At 40.2% G+C, this 24,568-nt stretch overlaps 2 protein-coding genes across 2 annotated transcripts; both read left to right on the top strand.

Annotated features, from left to right (window-relative positions):
- The first annotated feature begins 1,666 nt into the window (after positions 1–1,666).
- Positions 1,667–8,279, top strand: Ifit2 (interferon induced protein with tetratricopeptide repeats 2). The gene is made up of 2 exons (XM_013362123.4): positions 1,667–2,043; positions 5,192–8,279. The coding sequence occupies exons 1-2, from the start codon at positions 2,018–2,020 to the stop codon at positions 6,435–6,437; spliced, it is 1,272 nt and encodes a 423-aa protein (XP_013217577.2). The 5' UTR covers positions 1,667–2,017; the 3' UTR covers positions 6,438–8,279.
- Positions 8,280–18,729: 10,450 nt separating this feature from the next.
- On the top strand, positions 18,730–24,300 carry Ifit3 (interferon induced protein with tetratricopeptide repeats 3). Its single transcript, XM_078038565.1, has 3 exons — positions 18,730–18,851; positions 19,217–19,356; positions 22,277–24,300. Exons 2-3 carry the CDS (start codon positions 19,352–19,354, stop codon positions 23,733–23,735), a joined length of 1,464 nt encoding a protein of 487 aa, XP_077894691.1. The 5' UTR covers positions 18,730–18,851; positions 19,217–19,351; the 3' UTR covers positions 23,736–24,300.
- Positions 24,301–24,568: the final 268 nt, after the last annotated feature.

The following is a 24,568-nucleotide window of genomic DNA, read 5'->3' as shown; positions in this document are numbered from 1 at the left end:
GGTACAGTCCTAGGCCTATAGACTAGGGAAAAGATGCACAAATACTTGTGGTAACCAGAGTAACCAGAACTTTCACTAAATACATTTTTTCCTCAAGTAGAAGACAGCTAGGCATCCTTTCCACTTTCTACTTTGCAATGAGACTCAGTGTTCTTGCACTAACAAGCTATAAGGTGCATCTCTATTGTAGTTGCCCTGTATAAGGCATGGGCCAGAGAGAGTTCTGAAGGGTGAAAAAAGTTATCTGCAACCATTTCAGAGTGTACTGATCACTAGTGTACTGACCTCTGTGCCTTTATTTATAATTTAAACATTCCTACTCAACAGTTACTCTTGTATGGCTTTTATTTATTTATTTGTTTATTTTCAACTGGAGATTGAATCCAGGGTCTTACACAGGCTAACCAAGTGCTCTACATCTGTGCTACATCCCCAGCCTTTTTAAAATTTTATTTTGAGATAGGGCCTTACTGTGTTGTACAGGTTGACCTTGAAGTTATGATCTTTCTGCCTCAGGCTCCCAAGTTACTGGGACTCCATTAAGTTTTCTTGAATGCAAACTCCAACACCAAAACAAAACCCACAAGTATCCCTGGTTTCCTATTTCAGCTTTCTTCTATACCTACACATTTTTATAAATGAATACTAGAATTTGTAAACTCATAATTTGTCATTTATGAGTGAGGCTTAAAAGTTAAGAGTTTGCAACTGGGATAGGTACAGCTGTGGATCCTAATGAAAGGGTAGAAGATTTTAAGAAGCATAGTTTCTGTTTCCACCCTGACCTAAGTAGAAAATCAAGATAAGTGACTTTCTCTAAGATGGAGTAAACCATCTTTCGGACTCAGTTTTGCTGGGAAGTATGTATCACCTTTTCTCCGTGCCAAAGGCCTCTGGTGTTATTACTTTTGTCCAGGCAGGACAAGAATACTTTATGTAAACTATAATCCTTTTGTGATTTAGAGTGGTTTTAGTCAACTTTTTCCAGTTGTGACTAAAGGACCCAACCAGAACAATTTTAGGAGAAGAAAAGTTTATATGGGGGCTCGTGGTTTCAGAGTTCTCAGATTCAGAGGTGGCTTGCTCCATTCCTCTGGGCTCAAGGTGAGGCAAAACATCATGGAAGAAGAGTGGTGTCAGAGGGAAGTGGCTCAAATGATCAAAAAGCAGAGAGAGAGAGAGAGAGAGAGAGAGAGAGAGAGAGACTGACTCCATTTGCCAGATACAGATACAGACTCCATTTATCTCTTTGGTTAGTGATTTTAGTTAATAATTACAATAAAAGCTAGCATTTAGCTATTAGGTGCCAGGCACTATTCTAAATTTCACGTAAACACTCTTTTAACTGTCGTCTCACCATTATGAGTTGGTAGCAGTATTGTTCCCAAATTGCAATCAAAGAAACTTAGGCAGAGACATTCAATAATTCCCCCAAATTTCATAGCATATAAACGGAGACTGATTTCAAATACAGATAGACTGACATCAGAGCCCATGCTTTGAATCAAGTATTCACTCATTTAACAACTACTTTTTGAATGTCTGCCATACCATGCACTGTGCATATATTAATGCAGGGACTGGTGCTTCGCAGTGGCAGTGAAGGAAACAGACTAAAAAGCCCTGCCCTGTGGCTGGCAACTGCTCCTTACAGTGGCCTGTGGGTCGTAAGCAGGAGGGTGGATTTACATGGAAATGATGAGGACCTGTACTCTGTAAATGTATTCTTCTCCACAGTGGGCTCCCAGGATGCCTTAGATCTAGAACTGATCATTCTGACTCACTGTAACAAATCTGGTTCCCGAAAAGTTTGTTTATTACTCAAGATCATTTCTCTGCAAAGAGTCCTGATTTCACTTTCCAGTTTCAATTTCTCTTTTGTAAAGTCAACCGCAGAGAAACAGGAAGAGTAACTGCCGACTTGCTGTTATATAAGAGTCTCTCCAGCATCTATCTGAGGCAGAGGAGGGAAGTTTCTGAAGCGCACAGCAGCCTGAACTTGCAGCCCTTCAGCACAATGGAAAACTGCATGGCAACCACAAGGTAAAGTTTCTTCACCCCTCTCTATTCACACTGTAACAGTGTGATCACATTTGAATGCAAATCCTTAACAGCCTTTCTCCCAAGCAAAACCAGTTCTGTTTGCTTGAACGGTTCCTACACCTACACCTCCATCTCTGTAGCCGTTAATCTGTTTTATCTGTAGCTGTTAATCTGCTTTATCAGCACTTGCCGGATTACACATAAAGCGGCACAAAGTCCGGTTTCCTAAGAACTGCAGGAGCTGAGAACTGAGGTCAGACAGAAGCAGGCAGAGATGTTTAATTGGGCTGGAGTCTTCATGTCATGAAGATGGGTCTGGGGGAATTGCTCTTACAAACTATCCCTCTTTTGTTTCTATTGGAAAAGATTAAGTTGAGGGCTTATAATAAAAAGTATTATTTAACAAAAGATTTCTTTTCAGTAGATATTGTTGAAGATGTATTCAGAAGTGAAAGTTCTTTTAATGGCCCCATTCATCTCACATTTGTACAGGGCTGGTAACTAAACAGAAATATTTTACTCCTCCTGTGCCCTACACAAATGATGGATTAGAGTATGAATTGAAGATGGGGTGAGTGGAGAAAAGAGTCCTCACCTCTAAAATCCTCTCCTAGCCTAGAAACATGAGATTGTCCTGAAGAGAAAGTGTTAACTCATTGGGAAGGAAGGAAAGCTTCTGTTTCTCTAGTTTGAGAGTAGGGTGGAGGAGAGTTCTGGAATCCAGTGCTTAGTTCCTAGAAGATGCACTGATTTCTTCTGTCAGGTTTCCAGTCTCTGTCTTTGAAATGGCACTTCTCTGCTAGTCTAAGTATCTGCTTGATAAGAAAAAACGGGGTTGGCCGGGGGAGATTAAGATGTTTATAGATTTGTTTCTATGATCACCCAGAATCTGTATGAACTTTATTCTTATTTTTTAGGATTTTATCATGGACTGACCTTAGAATCTTTTAATAACTATCAGTTCCTCTTTTCACTGTACTTGTTCTTTAGTTATGGGCTCTTTCCCCTGGGTTTTACCACTGTGCTCTTAGACAGTAGTTCTCATAAAGTGGCACCACCTTTCTCCATAGAAAAGTCTTAACTGGGCTTCTCCAGAAATCTTTACCATGGCTGATTTTAGGACTGACGGCAAGAGAATCTCTAAAAAAGAGTTCAATGCAGAGAAACTTCCTATTTTCGTGTTGCCCTATCTTACTTGGTCACTGGCCAGGAAGAAATCAGCACTCCAGGTGCTGGACACCCCCTTACTAGTTTTTCACAAACATATCCAGTATAGTAGTTTGTAGGAATGTGCAAACAAGGCCTCTGTCCTTGAGCTGGGCTTCACAGAGATGTCTACATTTTTAAGAGAAGTTACCAACTGGGCTCCATGGTAACAGCTGGAAGGGGGAGGAAAGGAAGGGGAGAAGAAGCTCTCTCCTTCTCAGTTGCTGTCCTTGAAGGATTAACTTACCCAGAACAGTGAAAGAAAAAGCTGCTTTTATGTGAACTTCTGCAGACTGTGAACTTCTGAGCCCCTCCCCTTACATGCTGGGTATAAAACTCCCTGAACTCGGGGTTCAGGGGATTGATTGATTACAGCAAAAGCTATGCCCTCTGAACCTGGCTGCAGCCAGATAAAACCGTTTCCTGCTCTCTTCGGTGCCTTGCCTTGTCTGTCCCTACAACATTCAAACTTGTGCATATGTCATAATTAACCTAAAGAAATTGTTAGAGGCAGATTCCTGCACTCAACTCCCCACAGATAATGATTTAGGAAGCTGAACTGAGGTCCTAGGGTGTGTGTTTCAATCAGGCACTCAGTGACCCCCATAGCCACACTCCTTATTCCTATTCTAAGAGGAAACCCCTAAGTGAGAAAAATAAGATTCCAAAAGAAAACTAAAACAGGAGATGCAAATTATTAATAGATCAGCTCTGTGAGACATATTAAGCTTAGAAACCACCAGTCTAAGAAGTAGAAGGGGGGAGGATTATACTTTATTCCAAAAGATATTGCTAACATATATAATAATAATATTAAGAGATAGAATTTTATAAAAGCAGAGGAAATGAGAAAATATTAAGAACAATTGCAAATAATGTAAATGGTTAAAATAGAAAGATTCAACAGCAAAATAATGAGAGCATAAACTATCAAAATAAAATAACAAAACTAATTTGACAAAAGCTCAAAAAGTTTGGATGGAAACTTTATTAAGGATATACTAAAAGCTGAAATGATTAGAGGAAAGTAATAACTTAAGATAAGTTATCAACTGGGCTCCATGGTAACAGCTGGCAGGGAGAGGAAAGGAAGGGGAGAAAAAGGTAGGGGAAAACTAGCCTCAACTCAGACCCATGTCCGTCTCTGTAATTCTGTTGTCCGTTTTTTCCCCTAAGGCAAATTAATAAGAACTAAGGAATTAAGAATATAGAAGATAAAATAGAAGCAAATTTTAGAACAATATCTAAGAAATTTTCTGGGCACAGTGGTGTATGCCTGTAATCCCAGCGGCTCAGGAGGCTCAGATAGGAGAATTGCAAGTATAAAGCCAGCCTCAGCAATGGTGAGATACTAAGCAACTCAGTGAGACACTGTCTCTAAGTAAAATACAAAATAAGGCTGGGGATGTGGCCTAGTGGTTCCCTGAGTTCAATCCCTGGTACCAAAAAAAAAAAAAAAAAGTCTAAGAAATTTAAATCAGCACTGCAAAACAGGGTCCCAGAAAGAATAGAAATCTATGAAACTAAGTTTTCCAAAATACTAGGTAAAGATGAAGAACAAACAAAAAGCAATTAAATAGTCTTATTATTTCTTTTCAAACTACCTAAATAAAATTTTAATCCTTTGCTGAAATCAGTTTCCAAAGATTTTGCAGCCCTGTCAGAATTACCTAACATGGCTTTCTTCTGGGAAAACTAGCCTCAACTCAGACAGACCCATGTCCATCTCTGTAATTCTGCTGTCCATTGTCACCAAACTCCTGCTTCCTCATGTAGAAACTAACATATACCCTAAAACATTGGAAGGAAATTTTGTTCTTCTTAAATTTATGTTAAAATAGAGGAAAATATTTTATTTGCTATGATCCCACTTCTTGACAGATGATTCTATACTGTGTCTCAAAGTGTCCATCTTTCTTTCTTTTTTTTTTTTTCCCAACAGTGAGAGCACTATCGAATCTTTGGCAAACAGCCTACAGCAATTAAAATGCCATTTCACCTGGAACTTGATGGAGGGAGAAGAGTCCTTGGATGAGTTCGAGAACAGAGTGTTCAACAAGTGTGAGTTTCAGAACAATGAATTTAAAGCCACAATGTACAACCTATCGGCCTACATAAAGCATCACAGAGGCCAACATGCAGCAGCCCTGGAATTCTTGAGGAAAGCTGAAGAGTCAATCCAGGAAAAGTATCAAGACCAAGCAGAGATCAGAAGTCTGGTCACCTGGGGAAACTATGCCTGGGTCTACTATCACATGGGCCAATTCGAACTGGCTGAGAGCTACGTGAACAAGGTGAAACACATCTGTGCCAAGTTTTCCAGCCCCTACAGAATTGAGAGTCCTGAGCTTGAGTGTGAGGAAGGATGGGCTCGGTTAAAGTGCACAAAAAGTCAAAATGAAGGAGCAAAGATGTGTTTCCAGAAGGCTTTGGAAAAGAACCCAAAGAGCCCAGAAGCCAACTTTGGATGGGCCATCGCGAGCTACCGTTTGGATAACAGGCCACCATCTCAGAACTCCATTGAGACCCTGAAGAAAGCCATGGAGCTGAATCCACACAATCAGTATGTTAAAGTCCTCTTGGCTCTAAAACTTCAAGAGGTGAATGAAAAGGATGAAGGAGAGAGCTTAGTTGAAGAAGCCTTAAAGGAAGCTCCAGATGCAATGGATGTATTGTGCACTGCATCGAAGTTTTATAGAAGAAAACCTGACCTAGATAAGACTATAGAACTGCTAAAAAGGGCCTTAAAACACACGCAAGACAATGCCTACTTGCATTACTACATTGGGTGCTGCTATAGGTCAAAAGTCCTTGAAACAGGGAACAGAAGACAGAATGAAAACGTCTGGGAAAGAGAGGAGTTACAGAAACTAGTAAGACAAGGGGTGGATCACTTAAAGAAAGTTGAGAAAAATGAAAATTTCCAGCATATCTGTAGCTATATTGCTGCTCTCTATGCAATAGCAGGTCAATATGAAGAAGCAGACCACTACTTCCAAAAAGAATTCAGGAAGGAGCTTACTCCTGTGGGTAGACAATTGCTCCACCTGAGGTACGGCAATTTCCAATTGTATCAAAGGAAATGCAAGGAAAAGGCCATCCACCATTACTTAGAGGGTCTGAAAATAAACGAGGAATCAAAGGAGAAAGAAAAGATCAAAATTAAACTGCAAAAGATTGTCCAGTAACGACTTTTCTAAAAAAATGAAGCCGATTCCGAAGCTTTGCAGCTCTTGGCATTGCTTCAGGAGTTGAATGGAGAAATGCAAAGAGCAGATGAAGACTCTGAGAGGGAGATGGACTCAAAGCTTCATCCCTTCAGACAGAGAATGAGATACAGGGACTCAGTGCCCATAGGGCTTCAGCTGGCACAGGGCTGAAAGCCCTCCACCACATTGTTATTCAAAATAGTTAAATGACTGGTGTGGCACAGCATGGACTAAGACACTGGCCATAGTCCTGGATTGGAGTTATGGGGGAACCCTGCTGTGCCATCCACAGCTCAACTCCATATTCATTCTCTCCGTGTCTCTCTCCTTCTCCCTCTCCCCCGCCCCTGACTCTCTCTGCCTTCTTTCTCTTGTTCCCTAGGCAATGCTCAATGTCAAGTGTCCCATGCAGCATGAATTCCATTTTCCTGTTACCCATGGTAGAAATGTTGTTTGAAAAACAGTGAGAGTAGAGACCATGTCAAATCCAGAAGGAGCCTGTCTAGGAGACCATCAAGCAGCCACAGTTCAAGACTTTCCGGATGCCCGTGGGAAGATTCTGCCTCCCATCTGCCCTCCCTAAAATTGTAATACAGCATGTAAATAAGAAAAAGGAATTCTGTACCATATGTGTCATTTAGAAACTGAAATATACAGTTCTTTAAGACCTCTGTGGAAAAGCAAATGTCTCACACAGGATAAGCAAAAGAGAGAGAAGGGTGTGCTGGTTTCTCTTTGTAGATTGTAATCACTGAAAGAAATATTTACTATTGAAAACACTATTAGGAAAATTTCTTTGTAATTGCTTTCTTCAAAAATGCCTTGCTGAACTCAGGTTTGAGATGATAGGAGAGCAGCTGAATAGAAGAATAACTTAGTGACTAAAGGCCTAGTGGAAAGTCTTAAGGAATTAACATTGACAATGAATGGTAGGATTTTTTTTTCTCCCTTAAGAAATATTGCATATTAGATGATATAAACACTTCTTTTAACTCTAAAAATCTTCATAAATTTAAGTTTATATTAGTATTTGTGATTAAACAATTAAAACAGTATGTAAAATTCAACATTTTTTTAATTAAAAATTTCAACTACTGTAACAATAGTTCATGTGTTGAAAATATATATATTTGAGATCATCAGTGTACACAGTTAAAATTTCTGAAAAAAGTCATAGGTTTTATTAACAAATAAATTTGAGATTAGTGTTCTGGTTTATCTGAAATTTGGTTGTATCTTATGTCTTTTTATACTTAACTTCTGATAAGTAAAATATTGTGCTGAGTATGAACTGATCCCAAATAAGCTACACTAGTCTGATATCATAATCACAAATAGAACAGCCTTAAGAGATGAGAGCTTCTATTTATACCCATCACCTGCCACATGCACACATGTGCACACAAACACCCTGCCCCCCACATTGACAGGGTATGGGGTGCTGTCCGTTTCTCTGTTCAATCTTGTGCTTTTTGTCATATTCTCTCTTCCAATCTCTATTATGAGAGATGAAGAAGTGTCACTAATTCTGTTTAGGCCTGGAGGCAATCCAAATATGTGTTGGAGTTTTCCTTATTATGTAAATAATAGAAAAAGACATGAAGCCCAAAAGTTTCTCTTCCTTTTCAAAAGCTCTCTAGTGGAAAGTGCAAGCCATAGAGGCACAATGATAAACTCACTCTATCAGACAAGGGGAAGTTTCAGCTCATTTTGCCTAAGTAACCGATTATTTTGTCTGGTCCCCAGGGAAGAAAACCAGGCATGTTCTTGATGAAAGGCAAGACAGAAGACCATTAAAACCTGTGTGTGCTTAAGAAAGTTTATCAGTCACGTGTAATCTTCTTGTTGCATGTCACACCCCCAAACCCCTGCTGGATCAGGGCCCTGAGAGGGTAAATGGGGGAAAGTGTAGAGAAGGGATTTAATATATTATACTCAGTATTTATTTGAGGACTTAAAGCTAACAAATGATTGGAAAACAATAAAGAAAATTATATTTGCAACTTATTTTCCCTGAAATTTCTATCTAAGGATAGCAAACAAAGTTACATGAATTGGGCTTCATTCATACTTCCCTGACTCTTAACCACATCTCCCAGTACATTACACATGCTCACCAAGGTGAATAGCAAGTGTGCATCAGGAGTCTCCTCGGTGCTGGTGAACAAGTTTGTCAGGATTATCTGACTTTATCTCCTGTTTGTATTGCTTCGATACCCTTATCATCAATGTCCACTGTCCACAAAACATCTCTGGGTTTGATTTCCACCTTGAGAGTACCAGCATACCTGCCAAAGATGTTCTCAGGTATGTTTACACAAATGAAAAAGTAAGGAGAATTTCTCTTATTCCCATTTTAGTTGTAAGTAGTGCTTATAATTTCTCAATGAAGAGATTTCTCAGCTTCTCCACTAAGCTAAGAACAGGACACTGAGTCACTATCTACTTTCCTCTTTCTTCCCAACTCATGTCAATTGACTCAAAAACAGACATCTAGCCAGGCATGGTGGCACATGCCTCTAGTCCCAGCAGCTCAGGATGCTGAGGCAGGAAGATTGCGAGTACAAAGTACAAAGATCCTCCAAAGTGTTCAAACTTATTTAATCTAAGTAAAAACATTTGGAAAGTCTTTCTCATACCCTTCCAAAGAACTGGGCCTACTGAGGCCGGGGTTGTGGCTCAGCGGTAGAATGCTCACCTTGCATGTGTGAGGCCCTGGGTTTGATCCTCAGCACCACATAAAAATAAATAAAATAAAAGTATTGTGTTCAACTACAACTAAAAAAAAAAAAAGAATGGTGCACACTTAAACATTTTGCATCTGACTTATAGAACAGAAACTTTATGATCTAAGAGCTATAAACTGCTGAGTATACATTTTCCATTTTCTCATTTTAAAATTAAGCGCAGTAATTCGTCATTAAATATTGCATTAAAAAAACCCTCAAATTTACACATACATTTTTAGGCTTAGTGAAACAAAACATGCTATTATCCACGTAAAACTTAAAACATTTTAAAACTATGAAATATATTTTATAATTATTGATTAAGAAGACCTACAATTTACTAGAATATTTTATATGGAATAGTCTAAATAATATGTTAAACTTTTAGTAGACAGTTGATTTCTCTAAGTATTAAAGAGTAATTCATTATTCCTACCAGAAACAAATGAGAAATACCATTTCCAGAGTCCTCACTAATAGTGAAGGTTATCTGCCTTGACTTTTGCCAATCAGATGAGTCCAAGCATATATTCCCATAGAAGGCACTGGCTGTATGTGTCACAGGTAAATAAAACATTCAAGAGTAAAATTCTTATGCCTGAACTCCTCTCACCCTCTGGACCTCAGAGCACCTAGTTCTTGGTCTCTCATTCCCTATCTCTCTGTCTTCTCCTACCTCTCTCATATCTCTTCCTTCAAGTTTCTCTTTCTAGAGATGACTTTGTATTTCTGTGAATAAACTGGAAAAAAAAAAAGCCCTCCTGGATTACACTTTTAACTCCATAATTTAATGAAGATTTCCTAGAATCATTTTTGTTTGATTAAAAACTCCAGGGAGAAATCAGTATGGCCCATTCCAAGTCAAACATCCCTCCCTGGCAGGATCTAGGATGACCAAGAGAATGAGGTCATAGGTCAGACATAATAGGAGTAGAGGCTTTCTGGAAAAGACTTATGCAGGTGCTCCAGGAAGGTGCTACAGGAATAGGGAGGGAATGATTGGCAGAGGAAATGACTTGCATGCCGGGAACATACTTGAATGCTCCATCACCCTGGCACTGAATTTGGTGTGCAATCCAGCACTTCATCTTCAATGTTACCACTGGTGAAATATCCAGAGTTCTAGCCATACCAATGCTTCTGGAGCTTTAAAGCGCAGAACCTACCTTCATATGCACACAATTTCCTGAGGATCTTGTTAAAATTCAGATTATGACTCGATAGGTTTGAATGAGTCTGAGATTCTAGTTTTCTCATAAGCTCTCAAGTCAAATTTGTGTTGCAAGCTTATAAACTACAACTTGAGTAATTGAATAACACCCAATTCAGTCTGGTTTCATTTTTCAGTCTATCCTTTGATCAAGTCTGAAGCTCATATCAGTAAATTTTTCTTCTGGTAGCTTTCTCTCTGCAATTAGACCTGTGAGAGCTTGTTGTGAAGAACAGACAGACTGGTCGAGAAGCAGCAAACTTCTCGGAAAGGAGGGAAGCTCCAAACTTTATTTTACACCTGGCAGGCCCAGTGGAAAACAAAAGTTCAGATTCTGAGCACCATCACTGTTGGTAAAGATGGCTCCCGGAGTGCTTCTCTTCCGGGAGCTCAGGTCCATGACACACTGAATGGCGCGCGAACCGTCACCTCCAATCCCTGTGAATGACGCAAACTTTGAATGGCGCACCTCCAATCCCTGGAGTGGTGCAAACTCTCAGCCAATGAAGAAGTAGCAGCCCACTTGCCTTGCTCCTCCTCATCCTGCTTTAAACCCATAAATATCAACACCCTCTTCGTTGTAGCTCTCTTACTCTCTTGCTCTCTTACTCTCCCCTCTCTCCCCCCTCTCCTCTCTCTCCCCCCTCTCCTCTCTCTCCCCCCTCTCTTTCTTCCCCCCTCCTCTCTCTCTCCCCCTCTTCTCTCTCTCTCCCCTCTCCTCTCTCTCTCTTCCTCCTCTCCTCTCTCTCTCTCTTCTTCCTCTCCTCTCTCACTCTTCCTCCTCTCTCTCTCTCTTCCTCCTCTGTCCTCTCTTTCTCCCCCTCTCTCTCTCCCCCTCTCTCTCAACCCCCTTCTCTTCTGCATCTGGCCGCTAAGGTCCTGCTAATGAAATCTCAGATAGAAAAACGGTTGTTTTGGCTTGTTGAGTATATAGAGCTCTTCCACCGTCCTTTACAATCACCAGTTTTTCACAACATTTATAGGCTCTCTGGTGTTATAAATTTTCTTGTCTAAATGGTTGTGAACAGGGTTTCAGAAACTGTGTGATAAGGGGAAGAAATCCTCTTACAAGGCCTTCAGGAGAAATCTCTAGCCTTAGGCCTTGAGCCTCCATAGGGTTGTTCACACTTCAAAGAAAAGTAATTAGATCTGAGGGGAAGTCATTTATAATCTAAAAAGTAGGAGTGGGTGGTGTTAATCAGGTTCTCGGTTGACTACAAAGGAGAGAAGAATCTCCCTTTCCCAGGCACTAATTTTCCTGACTGTGCTTTGTTTATTTTGCATCCAGGCTTGGGTTAGTTACCCATTACTTAGATAAGACAATCTACCTTCACACTTCACGAATTAGCATTCTTGGGCTGGGATTGTGGCTCAGTAGTAGAGCACTCACCTAGTACCTGGGAGGTCTTGGGTTCAAGCCTAAACACTGAGTAAAAAAATAAATAAAATAAAGGTATTATTTCCAACTACAACTAAAAATTAAATACTAAAAAAAAGAATAAGCATTCTTAATGTAAAATGTGCCACCTCTTTGGAAAACCATTGCAGTCCTCAGGTTGTTCACCAAGTCCATTCCCAGATATATACCTAGGAGAAGTGAAAGTTTCCTACACGAAACTTGTATTGAACATGAATATTCATGATAGTCAAAAATTGAACCCATCAACTAATGTGTGGATATCTTAAATGTGGTATATCCATACAATCAAATTTTGGGGGCAATTAAAACAAGTTAAATACTTACTGATACATGCTAAAGCATACATGAAACTTGAAATCCTTATTTTAGTGAAAGAAGTCAGACACGCAAAGTATTATATGATTTTGTTTGTCCAAAGTAGGCAAAAATAGATTAGTAGGTGCCTAAGGCTGGGTGTGGGGAAGATTAAGGATGATAGCTAAAGGGAACAGGGTTTCATTTGGGGATAATGAAAAATCTTCTAGAATTCTAGAATTGTAGAATTGTATATTTTAAATGAATTAATTCTATGGTGTGTGAATTATATTTCAACACAGCTGTTTAAAGAAATGGTTGCTCTTGTTTCAAGTGTATAAAATAAGAAAACTTTGTCACCTTCTATTTATTATTGCTGCTTTAAAAAAATATTATATAGTGTCTTCCTTATTGCTAGCCTTTTATTACTCTTGCAACCAACCAGTAAATTGGATACATTCTATATTCTGTTTTCTGAGTATGGGTATAAAAATCTAGTCCTGTCTGATTTTGTATTTATATGCCCATCCCTAGAAATCATTCACCTGCAAATGAACACAAAGGAAAAATTCAAATGCGAAAAAAAAATGTGACTTGTAAATATAAGTTCAAATGTATGTGAATAAAAAAAAAGTATGTTATATAAGTTTAAGAATAATATGAATGTTTAATTAATTAATATTCAATTCTTTAATTGACAAATAACATTGTACATATTTATCATATATGACATAATGTTTTGAAATATGTATACATTTTGAAATGACTAAGTCATGCTAATTAACATATGCATTACTTCACATACTTACATTTTGAGGTGAGAACACTTAAAATCTACTGTCAGTGATATTCAAGAGTACTGTGTGTTGTTACTAAGGATAGTCACCGTGTTGTACAATAGATCTTTTGAAATAATTCTTCCTAGCTTACAGAAATTTTGTTTCCTGTGGCTAACATCTCCCCAACTCTTATGCCACCAGCTTCTGGTAACCTCCACTCTATTCTGCCTCTACGAGTTCAACTTTTTTATCAACATATAAGTAAGATCATGTGACACTGTGTTTTTTGTTTGTTTCTGTGCCTGGCTTATTTCATCTCTCATAATGTCCTCTAGTTTCGTTCATATTATTGCAAATGATAAAATTTTCTTTTTAAAAAATGTTTCATACAAAACCCAATAAGGAGATATTCTAAGAGGATTTTTTTCAAAGAGCCCCATAATCAATTTAGATTGATTAAGAGTTGTTTTTCAGGCTGTTTCTGAGGCCTCTGTTTTCTCTGTTGGATCTCTGCCATCTTTGTAAGTTACCGAACTTTGTACCTATCTAGTGATTAAATTGTTTTTTTGTGGGACTGGAGAGTAAAACCCAGATCTCATTCATGCTAAGCAAATGCTCTACCCCTGAACTACATCCCCAGCCCTAATGACTACAATTTTAAAGCAAAAACAACAAGATCTTTATTTTCATTTGTATTCTTATGCATAAGTATAGGTATATATTTGGTATGTTTTGGCAGCATTTATATTAATATAGGTGTTTGTATATCATCTATGTCATACCAAGCTAAACTAGGGTGCTCACAAATCGATAAACTGTTTCTACAATTTACATGATTTTAGTAGATTTGATAAATAAATATTAGTGTTCTCCAAGTAGACATTTCTATGGGGATGGAGGTTGCTGGGATAACCCTGGGGCTCAACATAAGCTAATGGCATGTTCTGCCACTGATCTACAACACTCAGCCCTGGTCGGATCTATGCACATTAAATATTGTACAATATACAGACACACAACGTTTTTTTTTGTTGTTGTTTTGTTGTTGTTGTTAGGTGTTCAGAGTCACAAAAGTTGAGATATTTTTAATTGAAAATGAGAAAATCAAATGACCATACTGAAAGGAGTTAAAAATGTTATATTAATCTTTAATTATGTTGTAGAGCATGCCTGCTTAAGCTATACCTTAGTCTGAGTCAACTAAATGAAACAATGTCTATTCAGTGACTACCTAGGTCATTTCCTAATAAGACAAAACATTAAAACAGTCATTGCTTAATCTGGGTGTAAGGTCAGGCAGCGGCAACCATAAAGAGGCAGATTTTAAAATGCTGCTGAATGAGGCTTTTTGTTTGTTTCTGTGCCTCTCAGTTGGAGCCCTCAAACCAGCAGGGTGGGTCTGATAAGAAATGCAGGGGCCCTATGGGACTGGAATTTTTATTGGACTTAGGGCAGGAAGGGAGGGCTTGGGACAGGAAAAGGGGTTTATAGAGTCCCTTATCCTACTGGAGTTTGTCAGGCGAGTTGGCTAAGATCCAGGATTGGCCAGGAGACCCCACTGATTGACAGGCAGTTCCCTCAGTGTCTGATTGTTGTTTCTTTGTCTCTTGGGTTGTTTGGTGCTTTGTTCCTCAGCCACCTCCATCGACCTAACACTGGGTTTAAATTTATCCACTTTTGGCTTTGTTACCAGTGTAAAAAAGATGCTCAAAGTTGGTGATCATGATATAATTAGGAACACACAAATATACACCTGAAAGAAAAAGAAAAAGATAAAAGGGCTGAATAGTATTCCATTGTGTGTGTGTGTGTGTGTGTGTGTGTGTGTGTGACATTTTCCTAATCCATGCATCCATTGATGGACCCTTACATTGATTCCATCACTTGGCAATTGTGAATAATAGTCCAATGACCACAGGAGTGCAGATATCTCTGCAACATTCTGGTTTCATTGCTGAGAAGTCATTGCTTTGTATCTGGCATCATGAGGCTCTTTTGAAGTTAGCTTAGTCTCCTTTCTGCTATAACTTGATTTGGGTATGGAGCACCAAATAGACTTAAAAAGAAAGGTTATTTTTCAAACTTCACTAGCATTTTTTTAAAAAAACATTACCAAGGTGAGGAAGATTCATGCCTATCTGGTGACTTATTGAGCAAAACCATCCTCATCCCATTTTGAAACTTCATTTTGCCTTCCTAGACAGGCAATTTGTTGGCTTCTCCAACTTACCAAGACTTTTTCCTGAGCAATTTCAAGTGTTTGGAATTGTACTTATACCCCAGTGTTCACTTTCTTTTCTATACATTAATATTGGTAGAGTCAGGAAGTGCCTAACACTAGGTCATTTTATATCCTATGCTTCGTAACCTCTTCAATGTGGATAGAAGTAGGTGATAAACCCAGCCTAATTCTCTCTTAAGATCAGGAGCCATCTTGTCAAAAGTTGTAAAGGATTCATTTCTGTTTTCTGTAAAATATTAGGATTTCTATTTGGCCTGGACGTATTTTGATGTTTTAAACTTGCTTGAAATGCCTGCCCATGCCTTGAATTCACCCATGCCTTGAACTCACCCATCCCTGGCTTTCCCTGACCAGATAACAACCCTCTCTGAAACCCTAATGGCGCCTCATAAATTCTGATGTTGGGATCTAAATTTACTCCCTAAGTGTTGAACCATTTAGACCATTAACCTATTACCTGCCTTGGTATTATGCTTGTCAAAATCCTGTTATCTGTAAGTTCTCAAGACACTCCCCTTTTGCAACTTTTTGTGCTACAAAACTGCCCTCCTAGAGAGTTGGAATACTGTCTTCTCACCCAAGGATTTTGGAAGAGACAGTCCCAGCCGGTCAGAATTATAAGCTTGCTTTAATTTGATTTAAAATTGGAGTCAGTGGTCTTTTCTTTGTGTTGTGCTTTAACAGTAGGTTGAGCTGCCTAAGGACTGAGAAAATGCCTAAACTGTGTCAGTGTTGTGAAGAAGGCAGAGTTCTTACTGATGCATGTGATTTTGAATATTTTTGTTTCAATTTGAATGAAGGGTGCACTTCCCGTTTTATGGCTTCTTTTGAGAAGAGATTTTCTTATTATGTCAGAATAAATTTTATTACAGTCTTTGTTTTCTACTAATAGAGAAAAAAAATAATATGGAATTTCTTAACTCCAAAGAATATTATTTAGTCATATGCACTGTCATAAATGCAGTGTTAATTCATGAACATTTCTTCAGCCAGGATAATTCCTGGATATTATTCTAGGATAATAGAGTAAATGTGTAAGAAGGGCTCACTTCATGCTTTGAGCATAACCCTTACTGCTCTGTGGCTTATTTTAAAATTGACATGTTTATTTGTTGGTTTGTTTCATTTTGTGTTTTCCTTTCTCTTCTCCCTCTCCCCCTAGCTAACTATGGTTGGGAAACAGGATTAACCTTCCCATCCTAGGCCACTGTACCTGTACATGAGGTCACACACTACAAGGAGTGAAGGAATCCAGGCTTCAGGACTGGCCCCAGAAGTTCTAAGAAATGGCTGTCTCTCAAGGCTACAAGTGAATTATGATCCATGTCAGGGCACAGATGGAATGTAGCTTTGGAATCACCTTTTCAAAAGCCCTCTATTTCCCCTGACAATGGGATGCACAGCCTCTAGAACAGGAGTTCCCTGTGTTTCTCTTTTGCTAGCAAAGTAATAAAACTTCTTTTTTCTTTTTTTCAGAACTGCCTCCTCATAATTGGATTGGCATCAGGGACAAAGACCAAGTTTTCAGTAACAAAAAGAGAAGTGAGAAAATGAACGGTTGGTGTTACTGTACCAGGTGGTAATTTTTCATTATGTTAAAAATCTACTGTACTCTGGTAAAAGGAAGACTTTGATAAGGTTAGTTAATTTCTTTTTTTTTTCCCTCTGATCTAATCACTTCTGTTGCTTAGATCCTTTTTGCACAACAAAGTAGAATCTGTCTCTAAAATCAGCACTCTCACAATGCACAAGGGTTCAAAATACAATTTCCTTTTGATTTGAGGGGAGAAGTCAAAAGAGAGACAAGTTCCTCTTGGACTGGATGTTTAGGGTTGCCAGTCCCACTGTTGCAGGATGAAGCACTGAGTTTGGAGTATCATAGATCCAAGTCCTTTTAAAGACATATATTTATTGTGTATATGATAAATGAAGCCTTCTAAAACACAGGCCAAAAGCAAAGGCCCATCTTACCTGGGTCAAAAGATAGTATTCAAACCTTTTATAAAGATGTGTCATTTTAGTATTAACAGGAAAATAATTTGTTAGGTAAAGCAACCACTCAGGATTATGAAACCAGAATTAGACAGGCAGTCAGTGTGGATAGGTAAATGGAGTTAGGTCAGATCAAGGAGGCCAATTTTGAGTGAGTCCAACAAGTTGGAGACTGTACTCTGAGGGATTGAAATGTTCATTCCTTCAGAGCCCTTCCTCCACCCTTATCAAGATAACTTGCCCCTGCTCCAACCTGTTGCCAAGGTAACCTGTCCCAGGGATTGTCCCTCCCTGCAGTGAGGTAGAAGGTTGTTAATGTGTCCTTGGCTACCCCATCCTGCCCTTCCACCTTCAGCCCACCTGTTTCCCACCTTTGGGCCTGTGTTTTAGAAGCATCTCACCAAGCATTCCTGGGCCTTTCTTTCGATCTTCAAGAAGAAAGATCAGAGGGAAAAGGCAGGAGAACAAAGGAAGCCTAAGACCTATAAAAAGGGCAGAACACCTCACTTCTTGGGATACCAGGATACCAGCTATGGCCCCCTTCTCCTTCCCGGGAAGGGAGAAGTCTATGTTACCCCTTTTTAAATAAATCGTGCTTTATAGGCTTGCCTCGGCGTGCTTCTCTAATGTTCAAACTTCAGCATATGGGGAAACAGGACTCGTCACCCATCACCAGCAGGGTATCACAGACCGGTCCAAGTTCAGGTTACTTTCATGGGACGAAACAACCATCTCTAACTTTGAAATGTGAGGCTGTTATTGATACTGGCGATGAGAATCAGTCTGAGTCCTGTTTCCCTGATGTTGAAGACTGGACACCTAAGAAACACCACGGCAAACACAGAAAACAAATTTTATTTAAAGGACAGAACAGAAATAGACTTCTCCGCAGACAAGTGGCCCTAGAGTTGTCTGAGGAAGGGACGGGGTGGGGGGTTCCCTGCCCCTTTTATTTCAGATTTCCTTTGTTCTCATGCCTCCTCCTTTCCTTCCTGGATCCTGGGTAGTGACTAGTGACCAAAAGGGGTGCCAAAAGGTGGAGTGATCCAAGGACAGGAACTGCAGCCCAGGGGTACAGGCAGGAAGAGAGTGGCCAGGATACATTCATTAACGACCCTTAGAATTACAGGCTGGGAGGGAAAAAATCCCCTGTAGGCAGGTAGCCTTGGCAACAGATTGAAGGGCTGGAGGAGGGGAAATGCTTTGGAGGCTGGAGGTATTAGCTTTTCATTTCTTCCTGAATCAGCCCCCATCTTTCTGACCCAATTGTTCATTACCTACATTGACTGTCCTTTTGCCCTACTCCACCCCATTATCAGGCCACTTTTGCTAACCAAGCGCCTGTGTTTGTGTAGCTTCAGGACAGAAGAAGCCTTACTTCTACCAAACCCACAATTCCTTCAAACCTGTAAAAAAATCTACTTCCTGGGTTTTTTGGTGGATATTTACATCATGCCTGGGAAATGTCCTTAAAATTTTAGAAAGAATCTCTTAGGGCAATATCACTTCTTTAGAGCTCTAAGCATAAATATATAAATGTATCATTAATCTATTGATTAAACAGTAACACATTTTAGAACTGGGTAAGCTAAACTACTCAGAGATCCCTCTAGTGCTCGGCTTCCTATACTTGTAAGGGGTAAAATGGACAGTCAGGCTCAGTGATTTGACTCCTGGAAAATTCCAGAACTAACAACATGAACCCAGAGAATTAAACCCAGATCTCTGTAAGCAAATTACCTCCCTTGAGAAAATTTCCTGGATGAAACTAATACATATTTTTAAAAAAATATAGTTTGGAATTTTCCTTCATATTATACGGTCCCAGAAACCCCTACAGCAGAATCCCTCAGAAACTTTATTAAACATGCACTTTCCTGGGCTGTTCCCAGATTGATGGTCAGGCTCCTGAAACTGCTTTCCTATTCTCGCACACTGCAGTTTCAGTTTCAAGGCTTTGAACAGTGTGCTCCGGCTGAGTTAAAGCCATGCTTAGTGTTAAGTTTCTTTTTCTTTCTCTTGACTGTTTTAGGTCAGTTTCACTTTCCAGTTTTCTCTTCCTGTTTCATAACAGCTATTTACTCTGCAACAGGGAGATGCCTCAGCTGGATCACTCCCCAAGCCTCACCTCCCGGTTTTATAGCTCCAAGGCAGACCAGGAAGATTTCAGAAGAGCAAATCAACCAGGTTCCAGTTTGTCAGAACTGTGGAGAAACGGATTGCAGTCATGAGGTCAGTGAAATAAAGAACCACTCTTGCTCTTGAATGCAAATTGTAAGCTGAGCTTCTCACTGTGCAGGGAACTTGTTGTTCATAGGTTCGACATGCCTTCACCAGTTTGGACCTTTATGCCTTCACCAGTTTGGACCTTTATCAGTTTTTTGCTTGTTTTCTGTGATTTTTTTTTTTTTTCTGGTGTAAATGCGAAGGTTCTCTAAGTTTCTAGACCTGCTCACCAGGTGGAGCTGGTAGCTCGAATGAGACAGAAACTTTGCTAGACTGAAGGGTATTACTCTTTATGGGCTTTCCTGTCATTGTGTTGTTTGAAATGACTAAGGCAGAGCCTTTTTTCTTGTGATTTTCAAAGGAAGCATTTATTTTCAACAGGTATTGTGAAAGATGGAATCAGTATTGCAAACCCCACTCCTGTAAACCTGAAATTGATCAGTTCAAGGTGGGACATGGAAGAAACAGTTCTTACAGATGAGGAATTGTTTTTTGTTTTTTCATTTCTTATGTGAAAACAAAGCCCGTAGTTTAGAGGTTTTGATTGCTGTGGTAAATGCTGGTGAGTAGCATAAAGTAATTTCACCTCAAAACCAATAATGACTTAATGTCTCGTTTCATGCTGGTCTAATCTCCAGGGATGGAAAGCAGACTAATGGCTGCCTGGTGATAGAGTAGGAAGGCACACAAAGGATCTCTGGGGAATGATAGAAATAGTCTATAGGGAGTCTACTTGGTTTACAAAGGTATAAACATTTTGTCAAAGCCCATCAAATCATACCTTTAAAATAGGTACATTTTATGGAATATAAGTGCAATCTCAGTAAACCTGATTTTTAAAAATGCATGTAGACCTGCTAGAGTTGTGTCATTGGTAGAGGTTCAGGGAGAACTAAGAGGGAAAGAAAACCACTTTTCCTACCTATCAGTTATGTTGATACAATTGAGGGTTGATTACTTGGGGAGAGAGGATTATTTAGATCCTATTGATTACTGGAGGAACCAGACAAGGAGGAAGGAAAGAAGAATGCTCTTCATGATCATATCTGGGCATGGAATGTGTGCCAATTAGCTCAAGTTACCCCTTTCTATATTTTGTGCTCTTGGTCAAGAGTGATGTCAGTTATGTCTGCATGAGTAGGGTCAACCAGAAGGCCAGGGCCTGCTCAGCATCTTGATAACCAGCCTACACAAGAGGCTTTGCAAGGTACTGTGCTTTGCGTGTCTAGAGCCATTGACTTGAGGTCTGAAGGTAATGCTCTGGACTATGTTGACCTGAAGTCCACATCGAGGTCCTCTGTAGGGACAGAAGTAGGTTGGGCTGCCTTTCTGTAGCAGTGCTAAAAATTACCAAAGAGGGTGCATGCCTATATCCCAGGTACTCAGGAGGCTGAGGCAGAGGTATTGCAAGTTCAAGGCCTCATCCATTCAGTAATACCCTGTCTCAAAATTTTAAGACATAAAATTAAAAAAAAAAAAGAAATAGAAAGGGCTTGGGGTATAGTTTACAAGTGGAGTACTCCCTGGGTTCAAGATTAAGTAGTATCAATAAATTTTAAAAAAGAATTGCCAAAAGGGAAAATGCCTGGCACCTGCCAGCTATGAGTGTCCTCCAGATGGAGGAACCTTTATTATTACAGACCACTTATGTTCCCACCACCTAGGCCAGAGACTTGACTCTGGGGTCATCCCAGTAGACCAGGTTCTACCACCAGCTACTTCCAGAGACATGAGTGTTGATGAAGTAAGAAAGGAATTTATTTATTCAGTGTGACTACTTAGTGAAGCTGGGGAGACTAGTATCCCAAGGCGGATCTTTGGGGATATTGACAAAAGTTTCAGGTTTGTATAGGGGAAGGAACAAAAGTGGGTCTTGAAGTATGCACCGTCAAGCAGTCTTGGTTAAACTGGGGTCTGCATGATCATTATTTTAGGTCTGGTTCTGCAGGGAAAGTTGTCATTGCTTGAGGGTGTATTTGTTCCCTGACAAGAGATGATGAATCCTGCTTAAGGTGACACTCTTGGTATGTAATGGCTCCCATTTAGGGGAGAAGTCCTATGGTGAGATGTTTTGCCTGCAATACATGTTGCTCCTGGACCCTTGAAAATATTTTAGTTACTCATACCTTGGTGCTTCAATCTTGAAGGGGGACAAGAGAGATGAGGCAAATTTATGACTAGTCAACCTTCTACTACCAGTTTTTTGACAGATATTGTGTGTGTATGTTTGTGTGTGTGTATATGTGTGTGCTGGGAATTGAACCCAGAGGAACTTAACCACTGAGCCACATCCTCAGCCTTTTTTTATATTTTATTTAGAGACAGGGTCTCACTAAGTTGGTGAGGCTGGCTTTGAACTCATGATCTTCCTGCCTCAGCCTCCGAAGCTGCTGGATTACAGGCGTGCCTCACTGTGCCCGGTGACAGACACTCCTTAAATGATTAATGTGTCTAGAGTTAAGAAGGAATTGGATCCAAAGTTTAAAGTAGCAAAATTAAAGCAGAGATGCCAAGTTTTTCCTCTGCTTTTAGTTACCCATTGGACAACTGCAGGCACCTCCAGGTTTCCTCTTCCTTAAATGCCTATGATGCCTCCTGCGTTGTATGTATGCAAATGTGAGCAGAGAAATCCCCAAATGGATGGGAGGTAGGAGGATGGGAAGGATGTTGACTTAAGGCAAAGCTTGCTTCTTTAAAGGGCATTTCAAGGATGGGAAACAGGCAGTTGGAAAGGACAGCCTCAGAGTGAAGTCTTCCTAGAGCTTTGTAGCTCACAGTGTGGTCCAAACTACCATCCCCAGGAAGGTTGTAAATTTCCAACCAGATATCTAAGCATCTTGTGGCCCAGTGAGGTTTACATATAAAATTAACTGTCGTAATGTTTGGCAGGTACACATCATAGTGATCATGTACATTTTCTTCACAGTGAGATTCCCAAGAATTCCTTGGAGAAAATTCTTCCACAGCTGAAATGCCATTTCACCTGGAACTTATTCAAGGAAGAAAGTGCCTCATGTTACCTACAAGACAGGGTGTGTAATCAGATCGAATTTCTCAATGCTGAGTCCAAAGCTACAATGTACAATTTGTTGGCCTACATTAAACACCTGGATGGTCAGAACAAGGCAGCTCTGGAATACCTGCGGAAAGCTGAAGAGTCGATCCAGGAAAAGCACGATGAGCAAACAGAGATCAGAAGTCTGGTCACCTGGGGAAACTACGCCTGGGTCTACTATCACATGGACCAACCCGAAGACGCTTGGACCTATGTGAACAAGGTGAAAGACATCTGCGCAAAGTTTTCAAATCCTTACAGCATCGAGTGTCCTGAGCTTGACTGTGAGGAAGGATGGACGCGACTACAGTGTGGAAGAAACGAAAGAGCGAAGATGTGTTTTCAGAAGGCTCTGGAAGAGAAACCCAACAACCCCGAATCCTCCACTGGACTGGCAATTGCAATGTACCATCTGGATAAGAAACCAAAGAAGAACTTCTCTGTCAATGCTCTGAAGCAGGCCATTGACCTGAATACCAACAACCAGTATCTCAAAGTTCTGTTAGCCCTGAGCCTGCAGAAGATGAATGAAAAAGATGAAGCGGATAAATTGGTTGAGGAAGCTTTGGAGAAGGCCCCTTACCAAACAGATGTCCTGCAAAAGGCAGCCTATTATTACGAGAAAAAAGGTAACCTAGACAAAGCTATTGAACTGTTTCTAAGGGCATTGGAATCCACTCCAAACAATAGCTATCTCTATTACCATATTATGTGCTGCTACAAGGAAATGGCCATACAGATGCAGAATATAGAAGAACCGAAAGCCAGTGAATATAGAGAGAAGATTGAAGAACTAAGGAAATTGGCTAAAGACCATATGGATAAAGTTTTTGAGAATGGGCTGGATCCTCTGGGTGCACCCTCTGAATTCACCAAGTTCCGGGAAGCAGAAAAATGTTATCGGCAGGTGTTCGGTAAAGAGATCCCTGAGGCCGAGAGGCAACCACTTCAACCACACTCTTGCAGCCTTCAGAAATATCAGGGTAAGTCTGAAGACACTTCTGCTGTCCAAAATGACTTAGAGAGTTTTCACCTAAGCCCAACATCAACTGAGAAGGAAGAGATGCAACATCCTTCCCAGAGCACAACCGAGAGTCCACTTCAACAAAGTCCACCAAATTCTTGGTATCTCCAAGGGTTAAATCACAAGCGGGAGGGAAATCTGCAGCAGGCCGTGGAATGTTATGAGAAGAAACTGGGACACCTTCTAAGGGATGCTCCATCAGGTATTGGCCAAGTGTTCCTGTCCGCATATGGGCTTGAAGGTGACAGTGAAGAAATGTGCCAGGATGCAGGCAGCTCCACTTCCAGAGAGCGTCGGGACTCCTGAACTGAGGAGAGAAGAGGAAGCAGCGTCAGAAGGTCTGGAAGATGTCTGGAACGGGGCAGAAGTCTGGGGAGGTGGGGTGGGGGCGGGGCGGGGGCATGGAGGCACCTGGGGCAGCTGAGCTGGGACATCTTGCTTATTGCTTTCAAGTACATTTTGAAGAGTTGTTTTCTCCTGTCTGTCTCTCCTGACATTCCAGCCACACAGTTATCAGGTCAACTAATCACTGATGGAAGCAGTGCTTCAGCTTATGCAACCCTGACTTGTTCTCAGTTTGGGACTCAGTTTGTCATGTAATCCCCATTCCTGTCCTTCTTGCCAAATGGTAACGTGTGGTGACTGCCTACCAACAAAATCTGCAGTCTTCTTCCTTCACTCCATTTCCCATTTCCCATTCATCCTTCTGGACCCAGAAAATGAGATGAGTTTTAGACTAACCCTAAAATAATCCTTACATCCTATTCTTAGCTTTATCGGTGTATTTTTGTGTATTCTTGATAGTGACACTGTGCTAAGTATGTATTCTTGACAGTAGTGCTACAATAAATCTAAAAATTTCAACTCAGAATAGTCATCATGTGATTTGTGTGACTCTAAGAAGGTAATACTAATAATCTTCAAAGTTTCATCTAGGGATGATGGGTAATTGCTAAATCATACCATGCTTTCTTAATATTTTAACCCCTCCCTTAGAACTCACCGTCTCCCCTGTGACCAGCCCAACCTTAGCCTATTGGAACTATAACTCTCATTCCAGCTAAAGAGGCTCAGTGGAGCCCAGTGCCCAGCTTCTGCTGTTGACCAAGGTACCACATATGCTGTGCACACAGGAATAC

Source organism: Ictidomys tridecemlineatus, chromosome 1, assembly GCF_052094955.1.
Source record: "Ictidomys tridecemlineatus isolate mIctTri1 chromosome 1, mIctTri1.hap1, whole genome shotgun sequence".
NCBI lineage: Eukaryota > Metazoa > Chordata > Mammalia > Rodentia > Sciuridae > Ictidomys > Ictidomys tridecemlineatus.
The sequence above is the reverse complement of the archived record's forward strand: the minus strand, read 5'-3'. Positions and strand labels throughout refer to the sequence as shown.

Coding starts and splice junctions, on each gene's coding strand:
- Ifit2 (XM_013362123.4), top strand. CDS start 2,018: ATGGAAAACTGCATGGCAACCACAAG. Junction 2,044..5,191: donor AACTGCATGGCAACCACAAG/GTAAAGTTTCTT, acceptor TTTTCCCAACAG/TGAGAGCACTATCGAATCTT.